This window comes from Strigops habroptila, chromosome 1 (assembly GCF_004027225.2).
Source record: "Strigops habroptila isolate Jane chromosome 1, bStrHab1.2.pri, whole genome shotgun sequence".
In the NCBI taxonomy this organism is placed as follows: domain Eukaryota; kingdom Metazoa; phylum Chordata; class Aves; order Psittaciformes; family Psittacidae; genus Strigops; species Strigops habroptila.
In genome coordinates this window covers 85,681,362-85,707,056 of record NC_044277.2, presented here as the reverse complement: position 1 = coordinate 85,707,056, position 25,695 = coordinate 85,681,362, and the positions used below count along the sequence as shown (strand labels likewise).

General features: G+C 42.9%; 1 protein-coding gene and 1 long non-coding RNA gene across 4 annotated transcripts in view; both read left to right on the top strand.

Annotated features, from left to right (window-relative positions):
* The first annotated feature begins 224 nt into the window (after positions 1-224).
* Positions 225-25,695, top strand: part of DUSP22 (dual specificity phosphatase 22) — a 43,440-nt gene continuing 17,969 nt past the window's right edge. Inside the window, exons 1-3 of one of the 3 annotated variants that reach the window (XM_030479944.1) lie at positions 225-533; positions 6,534-6,567; positions 14,663-14,745. In XM_030479944.1, the coding sequence (XP_030335804.1) occupies positions 513-533; positions 6,534-6,567; positions 14,663-14,745 (138 nt within the window). In that variant the 5' untranslated portion in view covers positions 225-512. Of the gene's footprint in view, positions 534-3,076; positions 3,494-6,533; positions 6,568-14,662; positions 14,746-25,695 lie in introns of those variants that run through there. The other 2 variants (XM_030479954.1, XM_030479965.1) reach the window with 2 other exon arrangements.
* On the top strand, positions 15,710-21,693 carry LOC115605491. Its single transcript, XR_003990613.1, has 2 exons — positions 15,710-16,286; positions 20,092-21,693. It is a non-coding gene; the product is annotated as an uncharacterized LOC115605491 (long non-coding RNA).

Below are 25,695 nucleotides of genomic sequence, written 5' to 3'. Positions count from 1 at the left end.
CCTCTCAGGAATGGGGCGAGGCCGGGCCGCACCGGGCGCCCGTCGGGTGCCGCCTGCCGCTACAGGTGGGGCAGGTCGGCGGCGCGGGGTGCGCTGGGACGTGTAGTTCTGGCGGGCGTGCGGCGCGGCGGCGGCGCGGCAGTGCGGACTACAAGCCCCAGGGCGGCGCGGCGCGGCGGGGCTGTAACCGCACTGGGGGCGGTGGCGGCGGCGGGAGGAGGTAGTTCCTGGTGGTGCGGCCCCGCGGCTCGGCGCGCCCGGGAGCGGCCGAGCGGAAACCCGCCTCCAGCCGCCCAGCAGCCAGGAGAGAGCCCCGGCCAGGGCGGGGGGGGGAGATGCGTCTCACCCTTCCCCTCAGCGGCGAGCCGCAGCTGTCCTTGATTCACAATTAGCTGGTTCCCCAGTCACCCCCGGCAAGCACTGTCCCATGCACGCTGACACGCCGCCGGCAGCTCGCTAAGCCGGCAGCCTACGGCTTCTCCCGCGGTGCTGGCGTGCGGGTCGCTTAAGCCATGGGGAATGGGATGAATAAGGTAACGCCGCTCGTCGTTGTCGCTGTGCGTGAGTGCATGTGTGCGGGCGAGGCGCGGCAGCTGCCGCGGGTGGCGGTCCCTCCCCGCGCCCCCTCCTTTGTGTCGCCCCTGGACGTTGGGCGCCGCCGGGGCAGTCCGCGGGCCCCCGCGTACAGAACAAAGGCCAGGGCAGCAGAGGCTCTTCCCTTCGACTTCGGGGGTCCCCCGCCCCGCGGCGTTGGGGGAGGGAAGGAGGCCCCGGCTGCGCCGCTCCCTCGGGGCGCGCCTCTCCCAGCCGCAGCGCGGGCAGGCAGGAGGGGGGCCCTGGTTTCGGTGATGCTCGCCCGGGCTTCCCCTCCCCGGGCGAAGCGAGCCCGCGGGGTTGGGGGCGGCCCCGCGGTCGCTAACGGCTGCCAACAGCCGCCGTGCCCCCCGGCGCTGTGCTCCGATCAGCCTCATCGACAGGCCCCTCACCGGCGGGGTCCCCCGCTGGGGCTGGCGGGGCTGAGCCGGCACCCCCGGCTTGCGGCAGGACCTGGAGCTGTTAGCCCGGCCAACCCATCGTTCAACTTGTCCGTCTCTTGCTCCCTGTCCCCCCCCGCGGCCCCTTGAGGGTCTCCCCGCGCCGGCCGGTGCGAGCGCCGAGCAGCCGGTGTGTACGGGCAGTGGCCGGAGGGCTGGCCCCGGTGCTGGTGAGACAGGAAAGCGCCTGGCCCCAGTGGGGATCGCAGCGAGGAAGGAAGATGGATCTGTTTTGCAAAGGGTGTTGGCTTTTTGGCAGTGGGGGCTTATTGTAAGCACTGATTCCCCTGGCATCTCGTGGAGGTTATCAAGGGACAACTGTGATTTTTCTCAGTATCTCCACCTCTGTTTTAAACCCAGGTTTGAAAGTGTGGTGGTAACTAGCCTTTTATATATAGCTTACTGTGAAGAACAGGAGTTGAGTCATCTCTTCTGTCAAACATCCTGCTTTGAGTACTTTGGGAGCAGCTTTGCTGTGAGCGTGGCCTCCGACAAAGCAGAGAAGAGCTAGAAATACCTGCTCACGAGTTGCCCAAGTCTGACATCTTTGCCCCTGGAAGGCCAACTGGTGAATGTCCAGAGTGCTTAGTGTGCCCCCTCAGAGGTGGAAGCCTTTTCATCCTGTGGATAGAAACACTGAAATAGAAACTTTAGGCAGGGGAAAGATCTGGCTAGTTAGACCTCCCTTGGTCCTGTCCATTTTTGATTTTAGAGTCTGGCGATAATGTTGGGATAAGTGGCCACTCCTAGAAGGTACCTTCAGGGAGTGGCCAGTTAGGAAGAAACACAGCTGGAGAGACTTCTTTTGGACTTCTGGTATGTTTGTAGTATTCTTCTGAGAATGTTTGAAATCATCAAAACATTTAGAGGAACAGGATATGGGATGCTAAAGTTGCAGTCTGGGGCAGGGGGAAGACAGACAAGTCTCAATCCTTTCATGTTTAGCACTCTTTGTCTGCATTACATCTTCCTATGGTACTGTGCGGGCAGGAGTTGGCAGTCTGTGACTCCAGGCAATTTGGTTATTTTAATGCTGTTAATTGTTGCCCTGACACATACCAACTGGAGCTTTCAGGACAAGGATAGTACTAGTTTGTTTTTTTTCCTCCTTTCTTATGACTGTATCCAAGAGGATGAAATGTTCAGCAGTTTGGGAAGAGCTGGCTCCTTTAAGGAGGCTACAACCACACTGGGTACTGGCCATCAGGGTTATTTTTGTAGGGGTCCCGTGTAGAGGTCTGGTACTTGCCACCTTCAGAATGTGCCCCTGGATCATCTGTTCCTTTTGATCTTGTGAGTCAGTGAGTGCTGAGGGGTCAAGGGGAGGTATGGAGTCATCACTGCCGATGTTGGGGGCATTTGCTTGACTTAGTGTAGTCTATCAATACAAATTACATTAGTTTCAAACTGAAGTGTGGTGGTTTTTTTGTTTTTTGTGGTAGAGCTATATGCAAACAGTAGGAGAAAATAAGCAGCTTATCCAATGGTGGATTATTTCATTTAGGGAATCTCTTTGTAGTGATGCCAGGGGAAGAGGATTAGTGGTGACCTGTAATGGGTATGGTAAGGAAAAGCTCCAGAGCTTGCTACAGCTGCTGTGGCTGCTCTTGGATGCTGAGCCCTTCTCAGTGGCATGGTCCCCTCCTATTTTTCTGTCATATGATATTGATGTATTTCATAGCAAATAGCAATTGCACCTGACTTTCTGTGGCCATTACTTCTGATCAAGGGCTGGAGGCCTTGCATTCTTTTTAGGTGGGGTTTGTCTTTTGTTGCTAGCTTTCTCTGTAAAATTAGCTGTGCTTAGGGGTTTTTTTCCCTTAAGCCCACCTGAGCCTCCTGACTTTTCCCAAATTAAACTGAAAGCACTGGTTTATAAATACCCTTCTTACTCTGCTCGGAGGAAAATTGGCTAGTGAGTGTGCATTGATTTAGCTACTATTAATTTTCAGTGCTTTTCTTTTTACATCTTTTAAGTGTAGGATGAGTAATGGGGTCTGACTTGGGAAATTGTTTGGCCTAATTTGTCTTCATGCTTAATGTCTTAACTTGTATTTGAAGTTCAAGTTGAACTGTCTTTGCAAATTACAAAGGTGTTTTCCTGGAGCTGAAGTCTAGTGGCTGGGATGGTGACAAGAGATTGTAGTCCTTAAATTTGATTATCTGTGAACAGCATATGCTTAGTAAAGAGTGTTTCCTGGGTTTTAGTTCTTGTTCACCCTGTTAGAGTTAACTGCCTGTTATCCATGCAGACTTTTCTGAAGGGTTGAGTATTACCTTTACAAAAACACAGATAAGCCCCATTCGTTACAGAAGTTGATTCATAAGAAATGTAAATGAGTGTGGATAGTCAGAGCTGATGCAACCAGTTCTATGGAAGCCAATGAAGCTGCACGAGTTTGCATGAGTGGCAAATCCCTCTCCCTGACCAGTGCCAGTCTCCTGTACCGATGGACAAGGTGGGCTTGTCCCCTCCTTTTACAGCACCTGACCATCTCCACAGGCAGCCTGATGAACTCCTCTGGAGCACCCATCAGTACTAGTGCATCTAGAGGCAAGCATTGGGCCAGGAGTTAGATGCTTTATTGTAAGTGTGTGTCTCTATAGGAAACAGCAGCAAAGTAGCCCTTGAAGCTGTTTCCCAGGAAGGTGTGCTGTCAGAAAGGACTGATGAGGAGCATTACCAACTGGAGCAGCTATTGTCCGCTGCAGGACTCTGCCTTTGTGCAAGGTGGAGAAGGTGAGCTGATCTCATGCGAGGTACAAATAACGACAGGCGTTGGCGTCCTTATCTCTTGGTTGTGCATTCTTCTACATCTGTTATTTAGTCCGTGGTCATTTTCTCAATGTTTCGGGTCACAAAAGGAGGCTACTGTTTTTATTCATAACGCAGTGGTTGAAAAGTTCACAAAAACAACCACCTTATTTTTCTCCTCTTCTGACTCCCACCCCTTCTCTCTCACACGCCCCTAGCAGCCATCGGCCTTCATTTTGCACAGTCCAGAGTTGCAGTTACTGAAGGCAGTGTGAGATGACACAGCTGAAAGTTCCCAGCCGTAGTCTAGTGCTGAAGTATTAGTCAGCACGGCATGAAGATTCACTTCTTTCCAGGTAGCTTTCACCCATAGTAATGTTTCTTGCTTCTAGAATGACTACGACAACACGGGTAACATGTGTCTTTGGTTGCACGGTGTCCTAATTTCCTATCTAGCATACAAATTTGCTTCATGATGCACAAATGCAAACTTCTGGATTTTTCCTCCTTTAGCCAACAACAATCTAAAAAGCCTATTTTTGCAACACCAACACCCCCCAGTTTCTTGGTATCTTAAATTTATAATGACTAACCTTAATGACTGTGACTGGAATTTAAGCTTTTATCCTCTCTTGAGAGCACATATTCGATGTAGAACTAATGTCCTGGAGTCTAAAATGCTATGGTCTACAGTAATGGTGATGTGATTTGAGATTTGTGCTGCAGATAGGAAACACTGGATAGCTATTTAAAAATATCAGAAAGGCTTTTTTCATTATTTTTTTTAAGTTTAAGATGAGGGAGCTGGCTGGGGTGATCTTGTTGGTGAAATTCATTCATAACTTGAGTCTTCTTTTGCTTTAGAGCATGTTTCCTGTTTGCAGAATTTGGGCCTTAGGTATGGCCCTTGGGTACTCTGCTCTCTGGAGCAGCTACAGGCTTCTGATTCCTGGCCTGGGATGGTAGCCTTTGAGAGCTGCACTTCTAGTGCAGTCATCAGGTGTGCTTAAAATAATGAATCAGGCCATGAAACCATGAGTGTTGTGGATGCAGAAAGGGACTGCAGGATGTTGTAGGGGTTCTTTTCCCTACTTGGTAGTCTGGCATTGGAAACCGTCCTGCTAATTTTTGATGTCTTTGTAAGAATGTTGAATTTGTACAAATGAAGACGGAAAGAAAGAGGAAAAGGCTGTCTGTACAAAACCCAGGTGCCTGTTCGTACCAGACTAAAGGAACATCTTCTTGTCTAGCTGATGTTGTCAAGCAGCCCTTAATTTGTAAGCAGTTCAGGGTACAGCAAGGGTCCCAGAGAAGCAGTCTTTCAATATCAGTGGCAGAACTGAGTGCTGTGGTTAGAGCTGGTATGAGAGAGATCATCCAGCAAAGCTGAGAGGGAGGAATGTTTGCACAAACTGAAGCTGCAGAGAGTGTGAGAAGTGCTCAGCCTTTCTGTTTTCTGCAAGGCTAGATAAGCAACAGTGAACATGATGTTTTTATCACATGAAAGCCCTGGAGTTAAGGCAGGTCATAAGCTATTTTGCAGGCCCTTCTGCTGCCTTGCTAACCTTTGCGTGGTAAGCTGGGTTGCCATTCAGCAGGAAGGCTGCAGTGAAACAGAGGCTGGGGTGATAATCCCCGATGAAAAGTCCTTCATGACTTTCGGAACTTCGCGGCTGCTGGGCTGAGCAGAATGGGTGGAGTTTTCCCTTTAAATAGCTGTGTCTGAGAGACTTTTGCTGCTGTTGTCGTGACACTTGGGTGTTGCTAAGGCTTTAGGAAGTCAGCGCTGACATATCTGTATTGGTGGTATGCTCTGCATGCACCGAAGTAAATGGATCATACGGTTTCACCACCACAGTTCTAGTCTCTTCAAAGGATATGGGTGTAGGTCAGAGACTTTAGGTGGCAGAGAAGAGGATTCTCGGCCAGAGAATGTGTTTTCAGTGTGCCTGGGGTTTTTGCATGTCCTTACTGCTGTTCCCAAGTTGGGAGGGTTATGAGAGGATGGGAGGGGTAATGCTGCAGTGTCACCTGCCTCTGTGTGCGTGTGGGTGCACGCATCCTCAGACTGCACAGGCTGGTCCTTGGGATGACCTTGAAACTCCCCAGTTAAAGTCCTATAACTGAGAACTGTGCAGGCTTTTGGGAGCATTGGGGTAAGTGTGTAGATCTGGGAGAGAAACACTCAACTCGAGGACTTTCATCAGTTCCCTTACACAGAGATTTCCTCTATGGAATTGCCCCACAGTGTTGCAGCCCTGACTTGCATGGCTTTGCAGTTCAAAAGACTTGAAGGATGTCGTTTTGCAGTGCTTTGTCCAGCTTGCTTAGCAACCTTAGGCAAATCACCTTTTCTGTACGAAGTTTCATCATTAGTTAAATGAGGGTAACTCTTTTCCTGCTGCGGGGGGGGGGGGCGGGGGGAGGACACAGGGGGGAGGGGTGTGCTGTGAGGCCCACTTGGTATTCGTAAACCACTTTTGCTATCCTTGGAGAGCCTCCTTTGTGTGAGAGTCCCCATGATTAACAACCCCTGGCTGTCAACAAATGCTCCCAAAGTGTGGAGTACCTAAAGCTATGTAGTTTGAGAAGGTTGCAAAGAGGCACAAAACGTCAGCGCTTTTTAGGTTGTGTTTGACAATAGTCTGCTGAAGTAGTATGTTCCATCCTGTATGCAAATTGAACTTTGTCAAATTGTCTTACCACAAGATATCTGTATTTGATACTATATTTCTTTCTCACAGATTCTGCCTGGCTTGTTCGTTGGCAACTTTAAAGGTAAGATTAGTTTTATCGTTATCTCTAGGATTACTCAGCAGGGGTCTTACGGTGTTGTTTCAAAGACCTATTTCGCTTACATCTCTGCAGTTTCCTTAACCCCATCTTGCTTAATTTCTGGATTCACCTGGTAGCACTTAAAGAAGAACTTGTCTGCTCTCTCATCCATATGCTGTTCTGCAAGTACTTTAAGAGAAGAAAAATGAATGCCATCTCCTCGGAGCATGCTTCAGCTGGAATTCCTAAACATTGGCCTGCCTTAAATGATTCCTGTGCTTGGCAGGCAGGCTGGCTTGTGAGCCAGACAGATTCTTTGTAAGGCTTATTTCAAGCCCTCCTTATAAGTAAAGGCTTAGTATGCCTCCTGCTCATTGCTTTCATTATTTTGGTTATTTATAACAACTGCTAAAGAGTTCTGTTATCACTGCTTGAGAGACCGATAGGTCTGCAGATTGCTGTCTGACCACTGATACTTTTACTGTCTGTGTCGCAGATGTAATATTCTCTGGATTTTTTTTTTTTCCTTTTTGCGTGAGGCTTATTTTTTTTGTACAGAAAGACAGAACCATATTTAGAAAACACAGGAAACTTTACGTAGGCATCCAAATAAATGGCCTGTTCTGAAAGCGCCCTGTTAGCAGCAGTTTGAGCTGATTGTCCCTACTCAGAAAGTAAACCAGTTGTGCCCATACAGTCGTTTTCATACATGTAGACTGTTTCTGCTATGCTTGGGTACAAAAGCAAAGCAGGACTCATAGGGACTATTGCGATATCCTGTCCTTCCTGGTCTGGCTGGTGTCACAGCTGATCTGTTAAGATTGGACAACGTCTGCATTGGATTTAGATGGTGCTGCACCTCCTCTTTGCCTCGTGCCCCCTTATCCTTTATCCCTCCAATCCCAAAACCTGTGAGTTCAGTGGGTTTTGCCCAGTTTACCTGCCTCTGCACCTGCTGACCCATGTTGCTGGACTGGTGCTTGCTGCCCCCTGGGAAGTGGAGCCGATCACCTAGAGAGGCAGCCCAGAGGTACATGTGAAGTTAAAAGCTGCCTTTTGCCACACTGGGATGCAAACTCAAGTATAACAGCTTGAGGGGGAGTTAATCATGCCATGGTAAGGGAAATGAGAGGATGCAGGTGAGTTTATACTGGTGGAAGTAGGTAATGAAATTAGAGAAAAAAGCAGGCAAGCAGGAAAAAAGGAAAACAAGGGGAAAAGGATAGTTTTGAGAGCACTTAGACCTATCACTGCATGGGTGGCCAGTGAGAAAACTAAGTTGGTCGCAGCCATGTTGCTTCCTCTTATTTTTTTTTTTATTTTTCTTTCCTGTCAAGAAATTCAGGAGAGGGGTGGGATGGGAGGATGTTTGATAGTGGAGTCCTTTAGGTTTCAAGCTGTCTGGCAGGATGGGCCCAGGGAACCTGGCTTTCAATCTGCCACTCTTACTGTGGCCATCCGCTGAGCTCTTGGTAGTCCACCCAGGGGAGCAATACTTAGTCAGAGCATCTGTTTCTTGGTGCAGTTCTGTTTTCGGGTGATGAACCAGTTAAGGGGAGTTGGCCAGGGTTGCAGAGTGAGTCAGCATCTCTGCGGATGCCAGGGCCTGCGACCCTCTGGCTCATGCTGCTCTGGCCGCTCAGCTGTGTGCTTTGCAAATGGTGCTTAAATGGCGTGTCAGGTCACTTCTACGCATAGAGGAGAGGCAGGCACATGAAGGTGATGTAAGTGGGCAGTGCTTCTGAAAGTCAGGCTGAAAAAAAGCAGAGGCTGAAATGCTTCAGCTATTGCCATAGAGAGTAAGGGTGGGTTGGCTTTAATCCCAGTGTTTGTGTTAGAGATTCTGTTTTCCAAGTTGATTTAAAACACAAACAAAACGTTCATTTATTTATTACTATTACCTTTGCTCATAATGCATTTAATCATTATGTTCTACCATCATGAGTATCTGTTGTTATAATCTTAAATTAGCTATCATACCTGGAGAGAAAGAGAGAAGGTTGGAGTTACAGTACTTCACTAATACAAAAGCAAACTGTCTGCATACCCTGTCTCTCAACCCCCACTTCCCACCCTGATTAAAAGCAATTTACATTAGCCCTCTGTGCAGTGAGATCATTCCAGTTAGGAGCAGGGTGTTGGTTAATTTCCAGTGTAGTTTCCTGGAGGAGTTTGATTACCATGTTCTTGGGGCATGTTCTGACATGTGGCACTTCTTGAAAAGTTGACTAATAAATTTTGAGACTGCCATAAAGGGGATCCTTGGCCAAGAAATACTCAATAGAATATACAGTTGGGATTGGTTAGAGTATCCCAGTTTGGGCAGCTGAAATGTCTAGATACTTTCAAATACACAATTATTTTGTGGAAAGCACTTTTGAGCAGGCTCCTATTTCTTCAGCTTGAGAGGGCTAGCTTGAGTTGAATAAAGTGGCATCTTGTCAGTAAGAGGAGTAATACTGAATCCCTGGCATTGCGTACCTCTCTCGGACATAGGGCTAAGGCTTCGTAGCACCGTCATGGTCTCTGTGCAGGGGTAGTAGAGGGGGGGGGGAGCGTCTGCAGAAGGCGAGTCAGGGGAATCTCTCTGAACCGCTCTGATCTGCCCTCTGGAGGAGAGCTCGTCAGGCAGCCTGGGCGGGCAGGGTTTCTATAGCTAGGTCAGAATACTCTCCTGCGCGCACTCCTGTCTCCCTGCTGCATGGGAGAACCCTGGGGACACTCACAGACTGGGAATAGGCGCAGTTGTTCCAGATGAGTGCCTTCCTGCTGAGTGAAAGCAGGATGTTAAAGATGTTAAATACTGTTAAATCCTGGATAGCTGTTGTCTGGAGAGAAGGTATTCAGCAGTTGTTCTGATTGGGGAATTGATATTCAATATTCAGCAATATTTCTACTTTATGTATAGGGTTTCTTACTGTCTTTTTAGGTGTAACCAACTTAAAAACAATCCATGACAGAGTAAGTGCAAACTCCTCTGCATTTGACTGAGAGATAAACTGAGTCCCAGGAAAAACTTGTGAAATAAATCTGTGGCAGGAAAGGTTTATTGTCTTCTGCTACGCAAACTTTCAGGCAAATAGAATAAAAGGGGCTTTTATAACCACCATAGGGTCTTTAGGATAGAAATTTATGTGTAGTCCTGATATGGAAAGCGCTGAAATACATGCTAAAAATTCTGCACAAGTCCACAGAAGTTGAGTATGTCTCTGGAAAACTCCTGGAAAAGCATAGATCTCGGCATGTCTTTAAGTGCTTATTATCTTGTAAGATGTATAAGCATGATTCTGCTTATTAATAGCATGTTAAAACTGTGGTATGTTCCTGAGAGTGTATTTAAGATTGCACAGCTAGAGGGCAGAAAAATTCAAGAAGAACTACAGTTGTCCATACGAAATATCAAGGCTTGAGTTTGGTCTAAAAGCCTGTAAGGAAACTGAGCTCTTGGGCTTCTTCACTGAAAGTTAATGAGAAGTTATTTCTTTGCAAGTGGGAGAGTGGTGGCTAAGAGAGAAAAATGAGGGAAGAGAAAGAAGTAGTTAACTCTTCTTCCTGCCTCTAGTTTGGAGGAAATTTTGGTGTGTTCCAGTTGTACCTTACAGATGAAATTCAGTCTTCTCAAAAGACAAAGAATTTTTTGTGGGATTGCATGCTGGCATGTCTACTGCACTGGAAACCTGATGTCCCTTGAAAGGCTTCTGTGCTCATGATGAAAATAGGTGCTTTGTTCCTCAACAGACCGATATGACAGGGCTTTTTAGCCTGTTTTTCTGCACAAATAAATAGAAAAAATACTGTTTCTGCTGATCGGAGGCTCTAAATGAATACTTGTTGGGTTCTAAACCAAAAGGTGTAGCAGTAGTGAGCACCAGAGATTCAGGAGTGTTTCTACCTTGAATATTAAAGAGCTTGTGTCCTTCCTTGTAATCATATTTGGAAGATTCAAGTTTTTTCCAATGGAATATTTGGGGGCTTTTTGATTTGAAGGGGAAAGCCACAGTATGAGGTTTAATTCCCCCCCAAAGAGTCCAGTGTTGCTGTGGACGAGCTGGAGAGTCTTGGGAAAGTTTCTGCCCTTCCAGTTAATAAGTGTGTAAAAAGGTAGTGCCCACCAAGTGGTTCTGCTTATATATCCAATTAATCGCTATTATCAGCTGCTTTATTTTTTGGGCGGGTTGGGAGAGGGGAGTTCCCTTTTCTAAGGCTTTATTTCAGGTACTGAAAACAGGAGAGGGTGAAGATTCCTTTTTACAGGTTCATCTTTTGAAGGAAGATGTTTTATAGATACTCTCATTAAACAGAGTGTTGGACCCTTTTCCCCACCTTTGTCACTCCCTGAAAACATCATTCTGAGGTGCTGGGACAAAATATGTATGAGAACATAGTGTGAAATGGGGACAGGAGATGTGGAGTTTTTGTTTATGTGCTTAGTTTCTGTGTGTATGTGTGTGTCTGGAAGTGCAGATGGACCCTGGAACAAAGCTCTCCTGATGGGAAACCATCCTCAGTAATAACTCTTAGTGCTCTTAAACCACTGGAGAGAAGGTTCTCCTTTAGGTAGGTGTCTATCTCTAGTTCTCTCCAAAGCAGAAAATAAAGTGTAGACAAAAAGTTTCTTTATTTAAAAAAATAAATGAATCTAATGATGATGAAACTGTAGTCTATACATCTGCAGATTGAGACTTGATACTGTTGTCCATACAGGGCTGACTTGCCTTCTCTAAGCACTTACCTTATTTTTATATAGATTAAAAAAAAGTAGATAATTTTACACTGAAAACTTAATACTAGGTTACAGTGCTGTAGGAGCATGTCTGTCTTCTCAGACTAACTAAGTCAGAAATATGAGCTTTGAAGGAAGAAGGGAGGATGTCTTTAGTTTAGGATAGCTGGCTAATGGTAGTAAAGGTGACAAAATTAAAATAAACTTAAACTAATCTCACTTATTTTGTGGAGACATTTAAACTTCTAAATTCACAAGTGAGTTGCAGTTAAATGTTGCAGATCAGGTCTGTTGTTCCTGGCAGCATGCTTTTGTATTTTGTTGTTAGCAGTAGAGGTGAAAAAGACTCTACAGCTTTTCTTCCCATCTAATGCTCGAAAGGGAGAAATCTTTATTCCTCACCTTGATCTCTATGGAGGTACTAAAATACTAAAGTAAGAGAGAATGGTTATATGTACATTTGAGACTTCATCAGCCTAGTGTTGGGGACCCTCAGTCATTGATATGTCTTAATTGGAGTGACTGGAGCAGTATTGTCTCCCTTCTGCTTATGGGGGATGAAAGCACAATATGGTAGGCAGTTTGTTCCCCAGACACATGTAAGGCTTCCCAGAGCTGCAGGGAGACAAATTCTGACACAAATACCTCATGCACCCCCCAAATCCTATTTTGATGATTGCCATTGCTTTTGCAATTGACTGTTTGCAGCTCTGCGTATGAAGAGAGATTACGCTAGGAGTCATAGAGTGAAATTGAGGGAAAAGCGGCTAAGTATGGGTGTAGGAGGGAGAAAGGAAGACTTCCCCAATGTGAATTGTGTCCTTTTTTGTAAAGAGAGAGTTTCCTGAAGGCATTACTCAAAAGTCCACATCAGCTGAGAAGTGTTTTGCTGTATGAAAATGAATATTAGGTAACCTACTGTGAAGAATAATACCATATTTGATGGACACTTTGGGGGTGAACAAGATGGACTCTAATAGGTTTATTTCATCTTTAAATTTGGAAATGGGGTGTTGCACACTGTGGTATCAAAATGTGATCCTGCATGTAGTTATACAGCACTGTGCTGTGGTAAAAGTGATTCTTCTGGCTTTTGGTAGTCCTTTGCATAGCCCTTTAATTTTTTTGGGTAATCTATGGTATGAGACCATGAGTGACAGACTATCTCATTTTTACTGCTGTTTAAATAGCTTTGTCTGTAGTATCTGTAGAGGCTTATGGCAGGTGCCAGGGGAACCAGGGGAATTTCCCCTTTGTAAACTGTTTAAAATTTAGATCCAGGTAATACAGTCGTTGTCTGGGAAGCTTTTTCTCCTCTATTTTTGTGATTTGAGTGGTTGTTTCCTAAATATATTGAGGACCTGCTGGTTACCCTGGGACGTAGGTCTGGTTTAGCCATTTCCAGCTTGTTTCTGGGAATATCTGAAATCTCACTGTCTGTTTAGTTTTGATGTGTTGAAATTCCTTTAGCCTAAGTCCTTGGTTAACTGAAGAACTAAAATAATTCAGTCCTTATGAGTTGTACTGTGTCCATTAGGCCTTTCACACTGATTCAAAGCAGTCAACATTTAATTTGGATCACATCTTCTTTTAAAGCTGTTTGCCTTGTGCGGCAAGCCATTTCTTACCATGTGGGGGTCATACTGGTAATTAGAGGTTGGGGTGTGGTGGTGCTAGGTATGTATTAACACCATGAGTTCTAGCCAGCAGGTTCTGAAATCTGCCCTTAGCCTTTGGAGAACAGAGAGCAGTGATTTTTAGGGACATTTAGCCTGGCTTCTGGACTTCCAAATCCTTGTCTGCTTAGGTGTTCTCTGAGGAATCACAACTGTCCTATAAACTTAAAAAATCTGAAGGTCAGGTGGATTAGAAGACTTCTGCTGGCAAACATTTGTGTTTCTTCTTTGAAATGCTCACTCTGACATCTTTTTAGGAAATTTTAATTGTTCTGTGAAGCTAGACGTTAATTCTGTTTCCGACCTAATTCCGTTAATTCTCTCCTGAAGAATTAGGCATCTGTGGTGGCTGTGCAGGCTTGACCAGTAGCAAGTGAAATCAATGCAGTTTTGACTTGTGTCTCTGTTCTATTAGCCTTAGAGAAGCTTTCATAATTGGATTAGGTTTAAATTTTATTGCCTGATACTGTGCTCATGTGGATCTTGTCTATGGAGCAGTATAATTAAATGCCCAATTCCTCTTTGTGATGTAGAAAAGGCACTGAAACGTTATAGTAGAGTGGAATAAGATGAAGTAAGAGATGCTAGTTGAACTCTTGCATGTACATAAAGAATGTCCAGGTGATGCTATTGTTATTTTTGTACCTAGAGAGAGACGGTTTGAAACCTTTGTGGTCAGTGCTTTTTTTTTGTGTGCAGCCAGGCTAATGTGAACAGATTGTATGGGCAGATTTGGAAGGCAGGTGTTCACAAAACTACTGCTGTAGTTGCCATGGTGTACTGTGCCCTTCTCAAGTGAAAAGGTCAAAAGTAAATGGACACAAACTAACTTTTACTTGAATTAGTGGTTCTTTGAGATAATTTTCTAGCACACTAATGGTTTACTATGGAGAAGGTTGCTCACTCATGACAGATGATCTATTCTACCTTCTTTCTCATAGAAACAAACCTATGCTTTCGCAATATCTAGCATAAAATTTTCAGTCGCCCTAGTTTGCTTTCCAGTTTTGAATGTTTGAAACCTTTGGTTACAGGTCTAGGAACCACCTTTTCACAACTGCACTTCCTTGTTGTAGCATTGTGCTTTTTCATACATTTGATATCTTTATTGCCTTGATCTCTCTTCAGAATTAAAATTAGGGTATGTATTGGCTAAATGCACATTTTCCCCTGCTAGTCTCCAAGAAGTAAGAATCTAGTTATCATTTTGGTTTGCCCACTAAAACGTCAATTCAAGTGTTACAGTTGGCTTCACTTCTCGGTCCTGGATATCACAAGGTTTGTCTCCCAAGTGAAACTACATCTCCTCAAGGGGTATTTGTGGGTAGAGAGGAGGTAAGCTATTTCTTGTACAGCTCTGACTGCTTGTTCAGATGGCCATCACCTGCACATGGGCATACACAGACTTACATTTCAGATGCAAAATACATGAAACTTCTGACTTAAGAACATATTCCTGAGTCACTTAAGCTTGTTCTTTTTATAGTATATAATTTGTTTTGGAGTCAGAAGTGTGTCTTCCCGTTACCCGCTCTGATGGTGTTCTAGAACAGCTGCATTTGGGGTTTTGCTTTACTTCATGAAGCTTCAAAAAGAAATGTACAAATGATAAGTGATTTTCAGCATGCACAGTGGAAAGCAGAGTGGGCTTTTTCAAGATATTAAAGAAATTGTATTCCTTTTCTTCCCTTTATCACAGATGCCCGAGATGTAGAGCAGTTGAGTAAGAATAACATTACGCACATTCTTTCAATCCATGACAGTGCCCGCCCTATGCTTGAGGTAAGAGGTGTGGGGGACTCCATGGTAAATACTTTGTTGTTGTTGACTGTTACAGTCATCTTGGGGTTAATTTCTTGTTCTATACAATTGGTGTTTTGAGACTGATGTTCCTGTGGAAATGTTTGACAGCTGTAGTTCTGGGATCCAGTCTCAGATTTTGTTGTTGCTGCTGTGATAACAGTAAGAAATCTAAGTGACAAAGGAAGAAGTAATTACAGTGTCAGTGTAACACAATAGTGGGATTGTGTTACTAATTTAATAGTAAAGGTAAGTTTCCTTCTGTGTGGAGGTCAAGCAACATGTAAACAACAACATTCCCTCTCTCCTTTCCCCATTACCAACCCTCCTTTGTGCTTGGGCCGCTTTCATAGCAGATGGTTCTGTAAGAGGTTTGTAGTCTTTCTCTGTGTAAAATAGCCTTATTTGGGCTAATTATCTAATATAGCAGAGGTTTGTAGGTCTCCAACACTCTAACATGAAGTAGTATTCCCTATTTTACTGAAGGGAAGCTGATTTGAAGAGCTGAAATGACTTGACTTTCTGTGTCATCTTGAGCAGTGAGTGAAAGAGCTGGGACCTCGCTACAGGTCTCCTCTTGGTTTGTTTTGCTCTCTTCTTTACACCAGCTTACGTTGGAAGGAGGGGAGTTTGGCTGGGCTTTGCTACGCCTTAAAATCCTGCTGTTTGATTTTACTGTGGGAACAGTTGTCCCCTTAAATTTGTTTGTTCCTTTTCTGCTTTCTACTTTTCATGAAAATATGCCAAAATAATGGGTAAAGCTGGTGGTAGCTCTCAGATGCTGCTGGGAATTTCTGCTTTTCATTCCCTTCAAGTAAAGTCTTTAGTGAATTCAGTCCTTAAACTCCAGAATTTCCACCTCTCCCAGGCAAGTCAATAAGTAAGCCAAACAAAAGGTGTCCCTAATATGTCATAGTTAAAACCAAAATCAAGTTAATGGTGAATTCAGGGTTCACCTTGAACCTAGAAGTGTCCTGGAGCAGAGCTTTAGCTGTTGACTTTTATACTCTCCATTTGACTTCTGTTGTGCCTGATGCTTATTAAGTCTGAAACATGCTGAATTTCAAGAGTGCTCTTAGTTGAAGAGATAAACAGTTGTACTGAGTAAGGGACATTTAATGTTTCCTGTGGGGTGCTGTTGTCTAAAATGAATAGGAGCTTGCTGTGTTTTATTGTCATGATTAGAAAAGTAGGAAGACTAATTATGGCACAGATAATTATGGCCAGTGTTTCTTGTGGAGGTGGTAGTTTTGGCAGCCCACAAGCTGCCGCCTTGCTTGTGGTGGTGCATCTGTTTGTGAGGCTGCATGATAAATAGATCTGGGAGCTTTTGTGGGTTAAATATAACCAAGTCACCATTTCTTCCTCTAGCTACTGCCACAGAAGACATGAAGGATTGTATTTACTCAGATCTGTTCCTGGTCTGGTTTACAGTAATGTCTCAAAAGTTACAGTGGCATGGGAACAGCTAGTGGCTGTTTGAGGATGGGCTTGCTTTATTCACTCGTGCTTCTAAAATAAATGTTTCTCCAACTGTGCCTTCTGTTTTCTGTGCACAGTATACTCCTCTTTGTGCCAGTGGTCTGGAAAACAACTGTGCAAACTTCTCCCCAGTTCTTAAAATAGTGGAAGAAAGTTTCATTTGTTTGGGAGCTGATTATTAATTACTTTATCATTCATGGTCTTACTGTGGTGCTTGTGTGCAACTAAATGCTTCTGTTTAGGAACAAGAGCCTAGAAAACATTTGCTAGGTTGTGTTACTTCGTTATTTACATCTTTGCCAGGTTGTAGGTAGGTTTGTTTACAGCCTGTGTATCCACATTGTGCTCGGGGCTTGTTCTCAAGTCCACTGAAGTCAGATGGGAATGCTTTCCCTATGTGTCTCCCTCTTCCCCTTTCCCCCAGATTTCACTTGTGGAAAGCTAGGGTTCAGAAATTTGTCTGATGTTATTCAGACCTTTAAACATGGAATTGCAGTGATATGAGAATCTTTCCCCCTCCCTCCCGCTCCCCAGAGATTGTTTTGTGTGTGTGTGAACGCTGATCACCTGTAAAAAGCTGCCTTTTCTTGGACAGCAGTAGTTGCATTTGTCTTTTGCTAACAATATTTTATCCCAAGTATTTCCTAGTTAACCTGTAGAAAATGCTACAAATACTTCATTAAACAAAGCTTTCTGTTTAGTGCAGGTATGGAAGGTAAGTGGTTTTAGACATTGAAAACTCAGTAGTGTTGTAGTAACATGTTATCAAAGAGAATTTGGCATTTTTTGGCTGTCTGTGGAACAAGCAAGTATTTGTGCATACCTTAGCTCTCAAAGAGTTCACAAAGTCAGATACCGAAGTTTCAGTAATGACTGTTTTGATGCAGTAATACTTCTGATACAGCACTTAAATGGTATATCAGATGGTGGGTAAAGAAATGACCAAATGAAAATGACCAATCTGGCTTCATTGTCTATACTTAAGAATACAATACTAAAAAAAATAAAAGCAAATGCCAGTGTATGTGGTGAACACCAACTTGCTACAGTTTTCCACTGTAGTAACTTATCATATTACCCCTCTCTGTGATGTTACAGACTGTCTTTTACTTGATTAAATTGCTCACAGTACCTTTTAAAAAGTGTGGTTTCCTCTGTGCTTTATATACCGTAGTATTTGGATGTATGTTCCTTTAGTTCCTCATAATTGGTAAGCTATTAGAAAATGATTGAATCGTTTCACAAGAAAGTATTGTATTGGTTTAGGTTACATAGTGTGTGCCTGTTGTGAAATAACTTTAAAAAAAAAAAAGTTTTCTTACTCAAATTTGGTTTCAGACGCTACATCAGTGATCATTTACAAACCCTCGTGGATGTCTGATTTATGGGTGGCTCATTATCAAAGATTGGCCTCAGGAAGTTGTGTACTTTCAAGCTGGAATAACAGGAAAAAATAGGTTTAAAAATCAGTTGGATTCTAAGACTTTTTATACCATTAGACATTGGCAGCCTGCGCTAAGTATGAGACACAGAATTTTGTAAGGTTTTGAGGGATTTAGGCTGGAAAGAATTTGCCAAAATCTGGCCTGAACTATCTTGCAGTATTGCCCCTTAGTTCTTTTTGTATAAACTGTTTCAAGGAAATTTGTCCTCTAATAAAACCAATCCTGAAATTAATTTATATTTGGAGAGCATCCTAAGGCTATTGTTCCAATGAAGTATGCCATGGCTATACAGAGTCTTAACTACTTGGGTAAGCATTTTGTAAAGATGCAGGTTTATAACTCCATCACAAAAAAGTACAGGTAACTGGTAGTGTGTCCAAGAGAAAGGACTGTATATGGTATGGAACAGGGTTTGTTATTTCAGATGCACAGAAGTCTCATGCCTTCCTCTCCACCCCCCTCCCCCCCGAGTAAGAGCAGTGTCCAACAGTATTGTATGTGCTCCCGCAGAGGCATAGAAGCAGTAGCCTTGGTGAATCAAGTTGGCTCCTCCAGAGCACTTTCGATGTCTGCCCATGGAACACTCACAGATGTTTTATAAATCCACACAAAAGCCATATATAGAGGTGAATAATTAGGTTTCTTGCCACCTGCTTTCTAATCTATATCTCTGCTAGTTCAGGTTTTAAAATCTCTGTTCAAAATGTGAGATACAATGAAAGGTGGATGGGGAAACATATCTCAGAGTGTGCTTTAAACAATAGTGTATCTTGGTGGTAACCTGTTGAATCTATCCAACAGGTTGTCATCTATCTGTAAGGCCTTTGACAGAGTCCACCACAACAGCCTTCTCTCTAAATTGGAGAGATGGATTTGATGGATGGACTGTTTGGCAAATGAGGAATTGGTTGGGTGGTCACATCCAGAGGGTAGTGGTCAATGGTTCAATATTCGGATGGTGATCAGTGATGAGTGGTGTCCCTCGGGGTCCGTACTGGGACAAGTACTGTTTAAAAAAAAAAAAAATCATCAGGATGGAAAACCTGTGCTATGAAGACAGGTTGAGAGAGTTGGGGTGGTTCAGCCTGGAGAAGAGAAGGCTCCAGGGAGACCTTATTATAGCAGCCTTTCAGTGCCTAAAGGGGGCCTACAAGAAACCTGGAGAGGGACTTTTTATGACAGCATGTAGGGATAGGACAAGGGGGAATGGCTTTAAACTGAAAGAGGATAGATTTAGATATTAGAAAGTTCTTTACTGTGAGGGTGGTGAAACACTGGAACAAGTTGCTCATAGAGGTGATAGATGCCCCATCCCTGGCAACATTCAAAGTCAGGCTGAATGGGGCAACCTGAAGATGTCCCTGCTCATTGCAGGTGGGGTTGGACTAGATCATCTTTAAAGGTCCCTTCTAACCCAGATTATTATATGATATCTTGGTAGAACTCTCTTTTTAAAGCTAGGACAAATAGCTGTTGGAGTTGGAGACCAAAAGGCTAAAGGTCTGACTGTTGTGATATCCATATATCCTAATCAAGCTGGTGCGGTCAATCAGAACCCACAGAGAACGTGGAAGCACTCTTAATGACTCCTGAACAATTCTTCCCCTTTGCTTCAAAGGAAGCCAGGCAGTTGTTACTCTACTGCATTAGCTCTGGAGTCTAACAACTTTTATGTCATTTGATCTAAGTGAAGTAAGTAAAGGCAAAGCTTTTACTTACCAGAAGAATCTGGTTGCAGGTCCACTTCTCTGTGGATTTTCCAGGTGTTTGACCCTGTTCTGAGCAATGTTATATGGAGATGAATGTGGGCCCAAATCAGACAGGATTTTGATGTGGATTGTGCAGCTGCTTGAAAACAGCTGCTTCACATTCTGGAAAGCAAGTGCTGTGGTGGACTGTCATGTACAAGCAGCATCCTTAACCCTCTCTTACTACTCTTCCCACTGCCCCCCCCCTCAACTATATGCTTAAATACTGGCAAGAACAAGAATGCTTCCTCTGCTGCATTCGTCAGCTGTGTGTAATGCAGGCAGGAGTATGACATGAGGAAGGGGTGCTGGAAGTTCTTCTGGTCAGACAGTCGCTCAGGCCCTGTCTTGGAGAGGTGTTATCTGCAGAGAGGCAGGGATGGATAGACATTCCATGGGTTCCTATTTGGAGAACCCACCTTGGAGCATGATATGCATGGCTGGCAAATGACATCACACAGGTTCAGACTGAAAGTAAGCAAGACTTTAACGGTGAGGGTAAGTGATTGCTGAAATATATTGCCAGAGGCAACAGTGGTTTTTCTCGCATGCTGCATTTTTGTGTGGAAGTTGATTCTGGTAATGCTGGGTTACAGAGGTCTTTAAGCTTTGCCTTTTACAGCCAGAGCATTTCAGTCTTCAGTCTGTCTGAGGCCCTTTGAGATGGCAGTTGTGACTGTTGTGTGCATTGTAGACATCAGTCAGGAAATGGATTGAAACTACCACCTTCTTTCACGTGGTCCACCACACATTAGTCAGTTACTAGTAATTTTGCTGTTGCTCTTGACCTTCACCAGAAGTTTGATCTAGTAAATGTATGAATACTGTAACCAGTCACCTGTGGTTGTGGAGTCCTTTGGCATTAATTTATTTATCATTGTCAGACTGACCACTGCTGCATCACAGGGAGCTCTGTATGCTGCACGCATCTTGGAGACATGGTAATGATCGCAGAAATGTAGATCTTAAATCAACAAGGATTTACTTGGGCATTCCTGTACTGTGCTCTGCCACAAAGCTTTCCGTTGCCCACACTGTTCATGACAAATTGTATCAAGAGTAATCTTTTCATATGTGCTGCTTCCACAGGCATGTCAGTTTTCTCTCTTTGTTTTCTGTTGCTACAGAATATTTGTTCTTGTTTGTAGTGTGTTGGTTTTGGGTTTTGTTTTGTTTGTTTGTTTTTTCACATGAGGAAAGAATAGATCAGTACATGTGATAGTTTCAATTAAAGTCATTTGGATGAAGCATAAGTAAATGAAGTCCCAACAAAATATGCGCAGTTTTTTGAGATGGAGGTTGTCATCTCTCTGTGCTCAGTACCAAAGCTGACATAACTTTAAGGCATCTCCACTTCATACGAATAGGTGATCTGTGTCCCTGTGATACTCGTATACCAGATGGTTTTATTTCAAGTCTTAGCGTTTGTGGGATTTCTTCTCTGAACAAAAAGAGTGATCTTAGAGCACTGTATGTTATTTTTTGAATGTTGCAATAATGTTTCCTGGTTGCTGAGAAAATAATCAGTGATGCCTATGAAACATTTGCTCTTCTTTAACTTTCTTAAAATACTAGCTTTAAAGGTTATGGTTTTTCCCCTCTCATTCTACATAATTAACCAGAGCACCTGCAGAGGACAGTTATTATTTTTTTTTCTTTGTATTCTGATGCCATTAATGATATCATCTTAATCTGGTACATGCTATCTCCAGAGCAGTGGTTTTCCTCCCCTTTTTCCTGAATTGCTGACTGAACTAAGCATCTTCTTGTCCAGTCTTTTAGCTTGTGTAGCCAACTGTATCTTTGGAAATAAAAGAACCTCACAGGCCAGCTCATTTTATAAAGAATTTTAGATTTATTTTTTTTCTTGCAAATTTTACATTTTTAATCAGAGTAGAAATAAGGTTTCAGATACTCAGTATTCAAGAAGCTGAACTAAAAGGGAAGAGCACAGCAAAAAAACCAAAAACAAACTACTGCTCTTTCAGAACAATCTTTCATACTCCTTCAGTAAACAGTGAAATGCATTAATAGAATACAGGCAACAAAAAGATGCTGCAACTGGAACAGAACCAGTAAGTGTGAGGAATAGAAGTTGTAGGAAAATAAGGATGCTATAGAGAAGCTGTGTAACTTACTTGCACCAATTTTATATCTGCTGAATGCTGTGATATGCTTGTTTTACAAGGTGCTAAGAATGGGAGATTTGCAGCCGGGGAAATCACAAGAGGGAAGTGCTGGGTTAGGTTTATGAATTAAAAAAAAAAGAAGTGTGTGACTGGCTGGTAAATCCAGACCTTTGGAGGACAGTAAAGAGCTGAATGACTGAACACCTATCGAAAACTGAGAAGTGTTTCTCTAAGATCAAATGGTCACAGCCTGCAGGCCTAGTATAGGTAACGCATTCATGCTTGCATTAAGATCTGGAATTTTGTTTTGTATTTTTTAAGCCTGGCTGGATGTTGTAAATCTTAATGCATTTTTAGCTGGGCATGATAGTCTTGCATGTTTACCAATGAGCTTTACACTATACATGTGCAGTTTTTTAGAAAAGGGAAGCAAACCGAGCCATTCTAGAGGAACTGAACTGGTAGCTCTGGCACACTGCAAGTAATCTGCTAAGCATAGTTTGTAGATAGCTTTTTTTTGCATCTATTTTGGTTTTTGCTATTTAGAAAGCTCTCATATCTGCTGTTAGCACTTATGTGATGAGGTTTACTATGGGGGAGTTTTTACTGAAGCTTTGAAGGGAAATAGCTTCATGTCCTTTTAGTTTTCTAATTCTTTCTTTACATCACTGGTTTGTGGAAACTTCTTTTTTTCTAGTTGCACATTCTGGATTGACTTCATTTTTAGGGGGTGTGTATAACAGGATTACCCTGTGCTAAAACAAAAGAAAAAATTCCCTAGCTCCCTTAGCTGATAACTCTGGAAGTGCTGAAAGCTGTCTTAGTGCTTTCTTCTATAGTTCTGTAACCTGACAAAATATCCTCACACAGACACCAGTCCAGAAAGCATTCGTCTGGACTCAAAAGCATATCACTGCTCAACACAAAATAACTAAATAGGGAACTATTTGGGAAAACAATCAGCCCTACTTAAAAAAACCCAAGCAACAAACAAACAAACAAAAACCAAAAAACCAAACCAAAACAAAAAACAAAACACCAAACCAAAAAAACACATGCTAATTCTGGACAGATGCTGCTCAGCAAGTGAGAACAACCAGTCCATTTAAACCATGTTACGATGCTAGATAGCATAAAGATAGTCTTGAGCTATAGGAGGCCATTTGTATGTGAAAATTGCATCTTGATGACATGATGAGAGAAGTCCCTGCTGGATATGGCTGGGCAACATGTGCTCTGCACAGACTCTATTGTCTTTGGTATCCAGTCCAAAGACTTATGGGAACTATTAAAAAGGGAGATGGCAAGACAGTCTTCAAAATCAGAGTTGCTAATATCATATTGCAGGGTCATCACTATTGTATAAAGATCAGCTCTGCAAATTAGTAATTAAGTCAGACTGTTGCATTTCCATCTATAGCACTAAGCTCTTATGTCGCCAGTGTTGGAAGCTGTCAATTTTCAGCCTTTGTGCTACAATCAAGAGGAAGCATACAAGCACTTTTTCTAATAAAAACCTTAACTTTCTTCTATGATGTTTCACTGCCTTTTCATGGTAAGGGTTTCCCCTCATGAGATGTTTCAGAAGACCATGCTGAGCAAAATAGCTACCATTTTTCTTTCAGATGTAGTGGCACCAGACCATTCTCTCTAGTTTAAAGTAATGCCCTGTCTGGCATTGGCTCTGCTCGGGAAATTGGGAGCTCTGACTAATTTTTCAAAAATTACATTGATAGCCCATTAGGAAGCCTCCAAGAGACTTCCACAGGGTGGCTTTTGAAGTGTGTCATGCTGGGCCTTCATCATGAGGTACCTGCACAGAGGCTGCTTTGGTGATGCACTAAATGAGTTCACTGTCTGAATTGCTTAGCACGCACTAGCTGCGTCAGGGGAAGCACATTCCAATAGTGGCAGATGGCAGGGAGAAGAGGATGAGGACTGTATCAAGCCTTCAGTGGTGAGCTGTTTACACAAGAGATGTTTAGACCAGTAAATGCCTGGAGCTTCTTATAGCTTGGATACAGTGCTGACCAGAACAGGGTAAATGCTCTGACCCACTCTGTGCGGAGGAGATGATGTGGAGAGTGTGTTAACCCATGCTTGTAATGTCAGCATATTCCAGAGGTGTAGCGATCATGTTCCATCGTTCCCTGAATGAAAGAGGCAGATGGGATATATTGTTTTATTGTAATACTCAGGTCCCCTCTGAGGGGTTCAGGCACCGAGTGTGAAAGGTAGTGCTCAGATGTTAGATATGCCCTGACATGCCTGGGGTCTTGAATACATCATTTACTCAGAGCAGACAAAGAAGGTCCTTCCTCTCAGGTGAAGTATGTAGTCCTGTAAATATTCTTGGTGTGTTCTAAAGGAGATAAACCACAATTTAGTATAAACTCATTAGTCTTTTCTCCCACTCTGCTTTGCTTCAGATGAGCCAGATAGAATTGGAATTCAGGGTTAGAATTAGAAATAAGAAATGCAGCTTTTTGTGCAAGTGAAGGAAAATCCTTAACTCTTCGACATTTCCCCCTTATAATTTTAGAAAGGGGATAGAGAGGAGAGGTGGGGAAGGACTGCTTTAATAGGACGCGGTTTTGATTGGCACATTCCAGCCTTAATGATACAGACTTTTGAAAAGTGTCACTGAGACTACTTCCTAAAAAACCATGAACAAACGTTGCAAAGAAACCCCATGACTTGTAAAAACTATTGCATTATTCAATATAACACAAACTGATTGTGTAAATTCTATTGCAGAAGCATCCCACTTTCTCCTGTTCATAATCTTTGTGTAATTTCAATTTCATTTATAATATTTTTCAAAACTAAACCTGCGTGCGTTATTCACTAAAGTCAATTAGTGGTTGTTCGTGGCTGAAACACAAATGTATTTTCTATGAGTCATTAATAAAATCAGCACCAATGGTGATTGCTACAGAAAGTAACTGAAAGGACAAACAAACGGTTGAACGGTTTTCAGTTTAGCAGGTTCAGTTTGGTGCATTACTGGACAAAACCCTTGATTAGCTCTTGTTGGTTTGGCTTGAGGAAGTTTTGTGCCGGCTGTTTCCCACTTTAGCTTTTTTGCTGAAATGCCCCTAAACAAAAATAAGTCCTCCTGCCCTCATCTGTTGATGTGACGACTCAAATTAACACATGGTTTTTGACTAACCTGAAAGAACTGGCCAGGTGCTGGAGGTTTGCTATTTGCATCTGGGTTCACAAATCTAAGTTTATGGGTTTAGGTTTAAAAAAAATTTCTTGGAAGTCATTGATGGTATCTTTACATAAATTTAAATAGAGAGGTTTAATGCCAAAAATACAATCCTGCTCTTTTTTTAAACTTCTTTTTTTCCAGCCACTTCCCCCCACCCCTGCTCCTGGAGAACAGAAATTTTGTAATTTGAGGGTCTTTCCCCCTTTCCTCACCTTTAACATTCAAAGTTCTAGATTTGGGTTTCAAACTAGATTCAGTTAGTGCTAACTAAAACCTCAGAAATATTGTATATACAGCAGTGGTGGGGACAGTGTTCTGAAGAACATCTGTAAAAAAGAAAAATTGGAAAACCCACTAAACATGAAATAATGAGCAGCATTTTTAGTCCTTCCTCTTATTCTCATGCATACTATTTTGCCGGAGTACTCAGTTTTATATGAAAATTGCTGACAGTTTTCTTTCACAAATAAACTCTGTTAGTGTGATTTAGGGTGTAATCAAACTGAACATGATTCTGAGTGATTTCAGAACATCTTTGATCATTACAAAGGAGCAAACATCCTTATAGGTGCTGCATTTGTCTTTGCACCTTATCCCGTGGGGAGTGGAAATTATTCTTGGTATCATGCAATTAAATTTGTTTGTGCTCTTTAGAGATCCTATTCTCAGTCACTGACATGTAGCACTTCTAGATGTGTCATTTTGCTACTGCAAAATCCTATGTGCTCTACTAAAAAAAAAAAATAAAAAAAGCAAACCCATTTTTAAAAGTTTAATTAAAATGAAGCTGGAGTTTTTAGAATAGATGATAGGTAAGTAGAATAGAAACAGAGCATTTCTTAAACTGGACTGTTACTTTTCCTGAACACTTCATGGAATACTGGATTTAATAACAAACAATTATCTTTTTT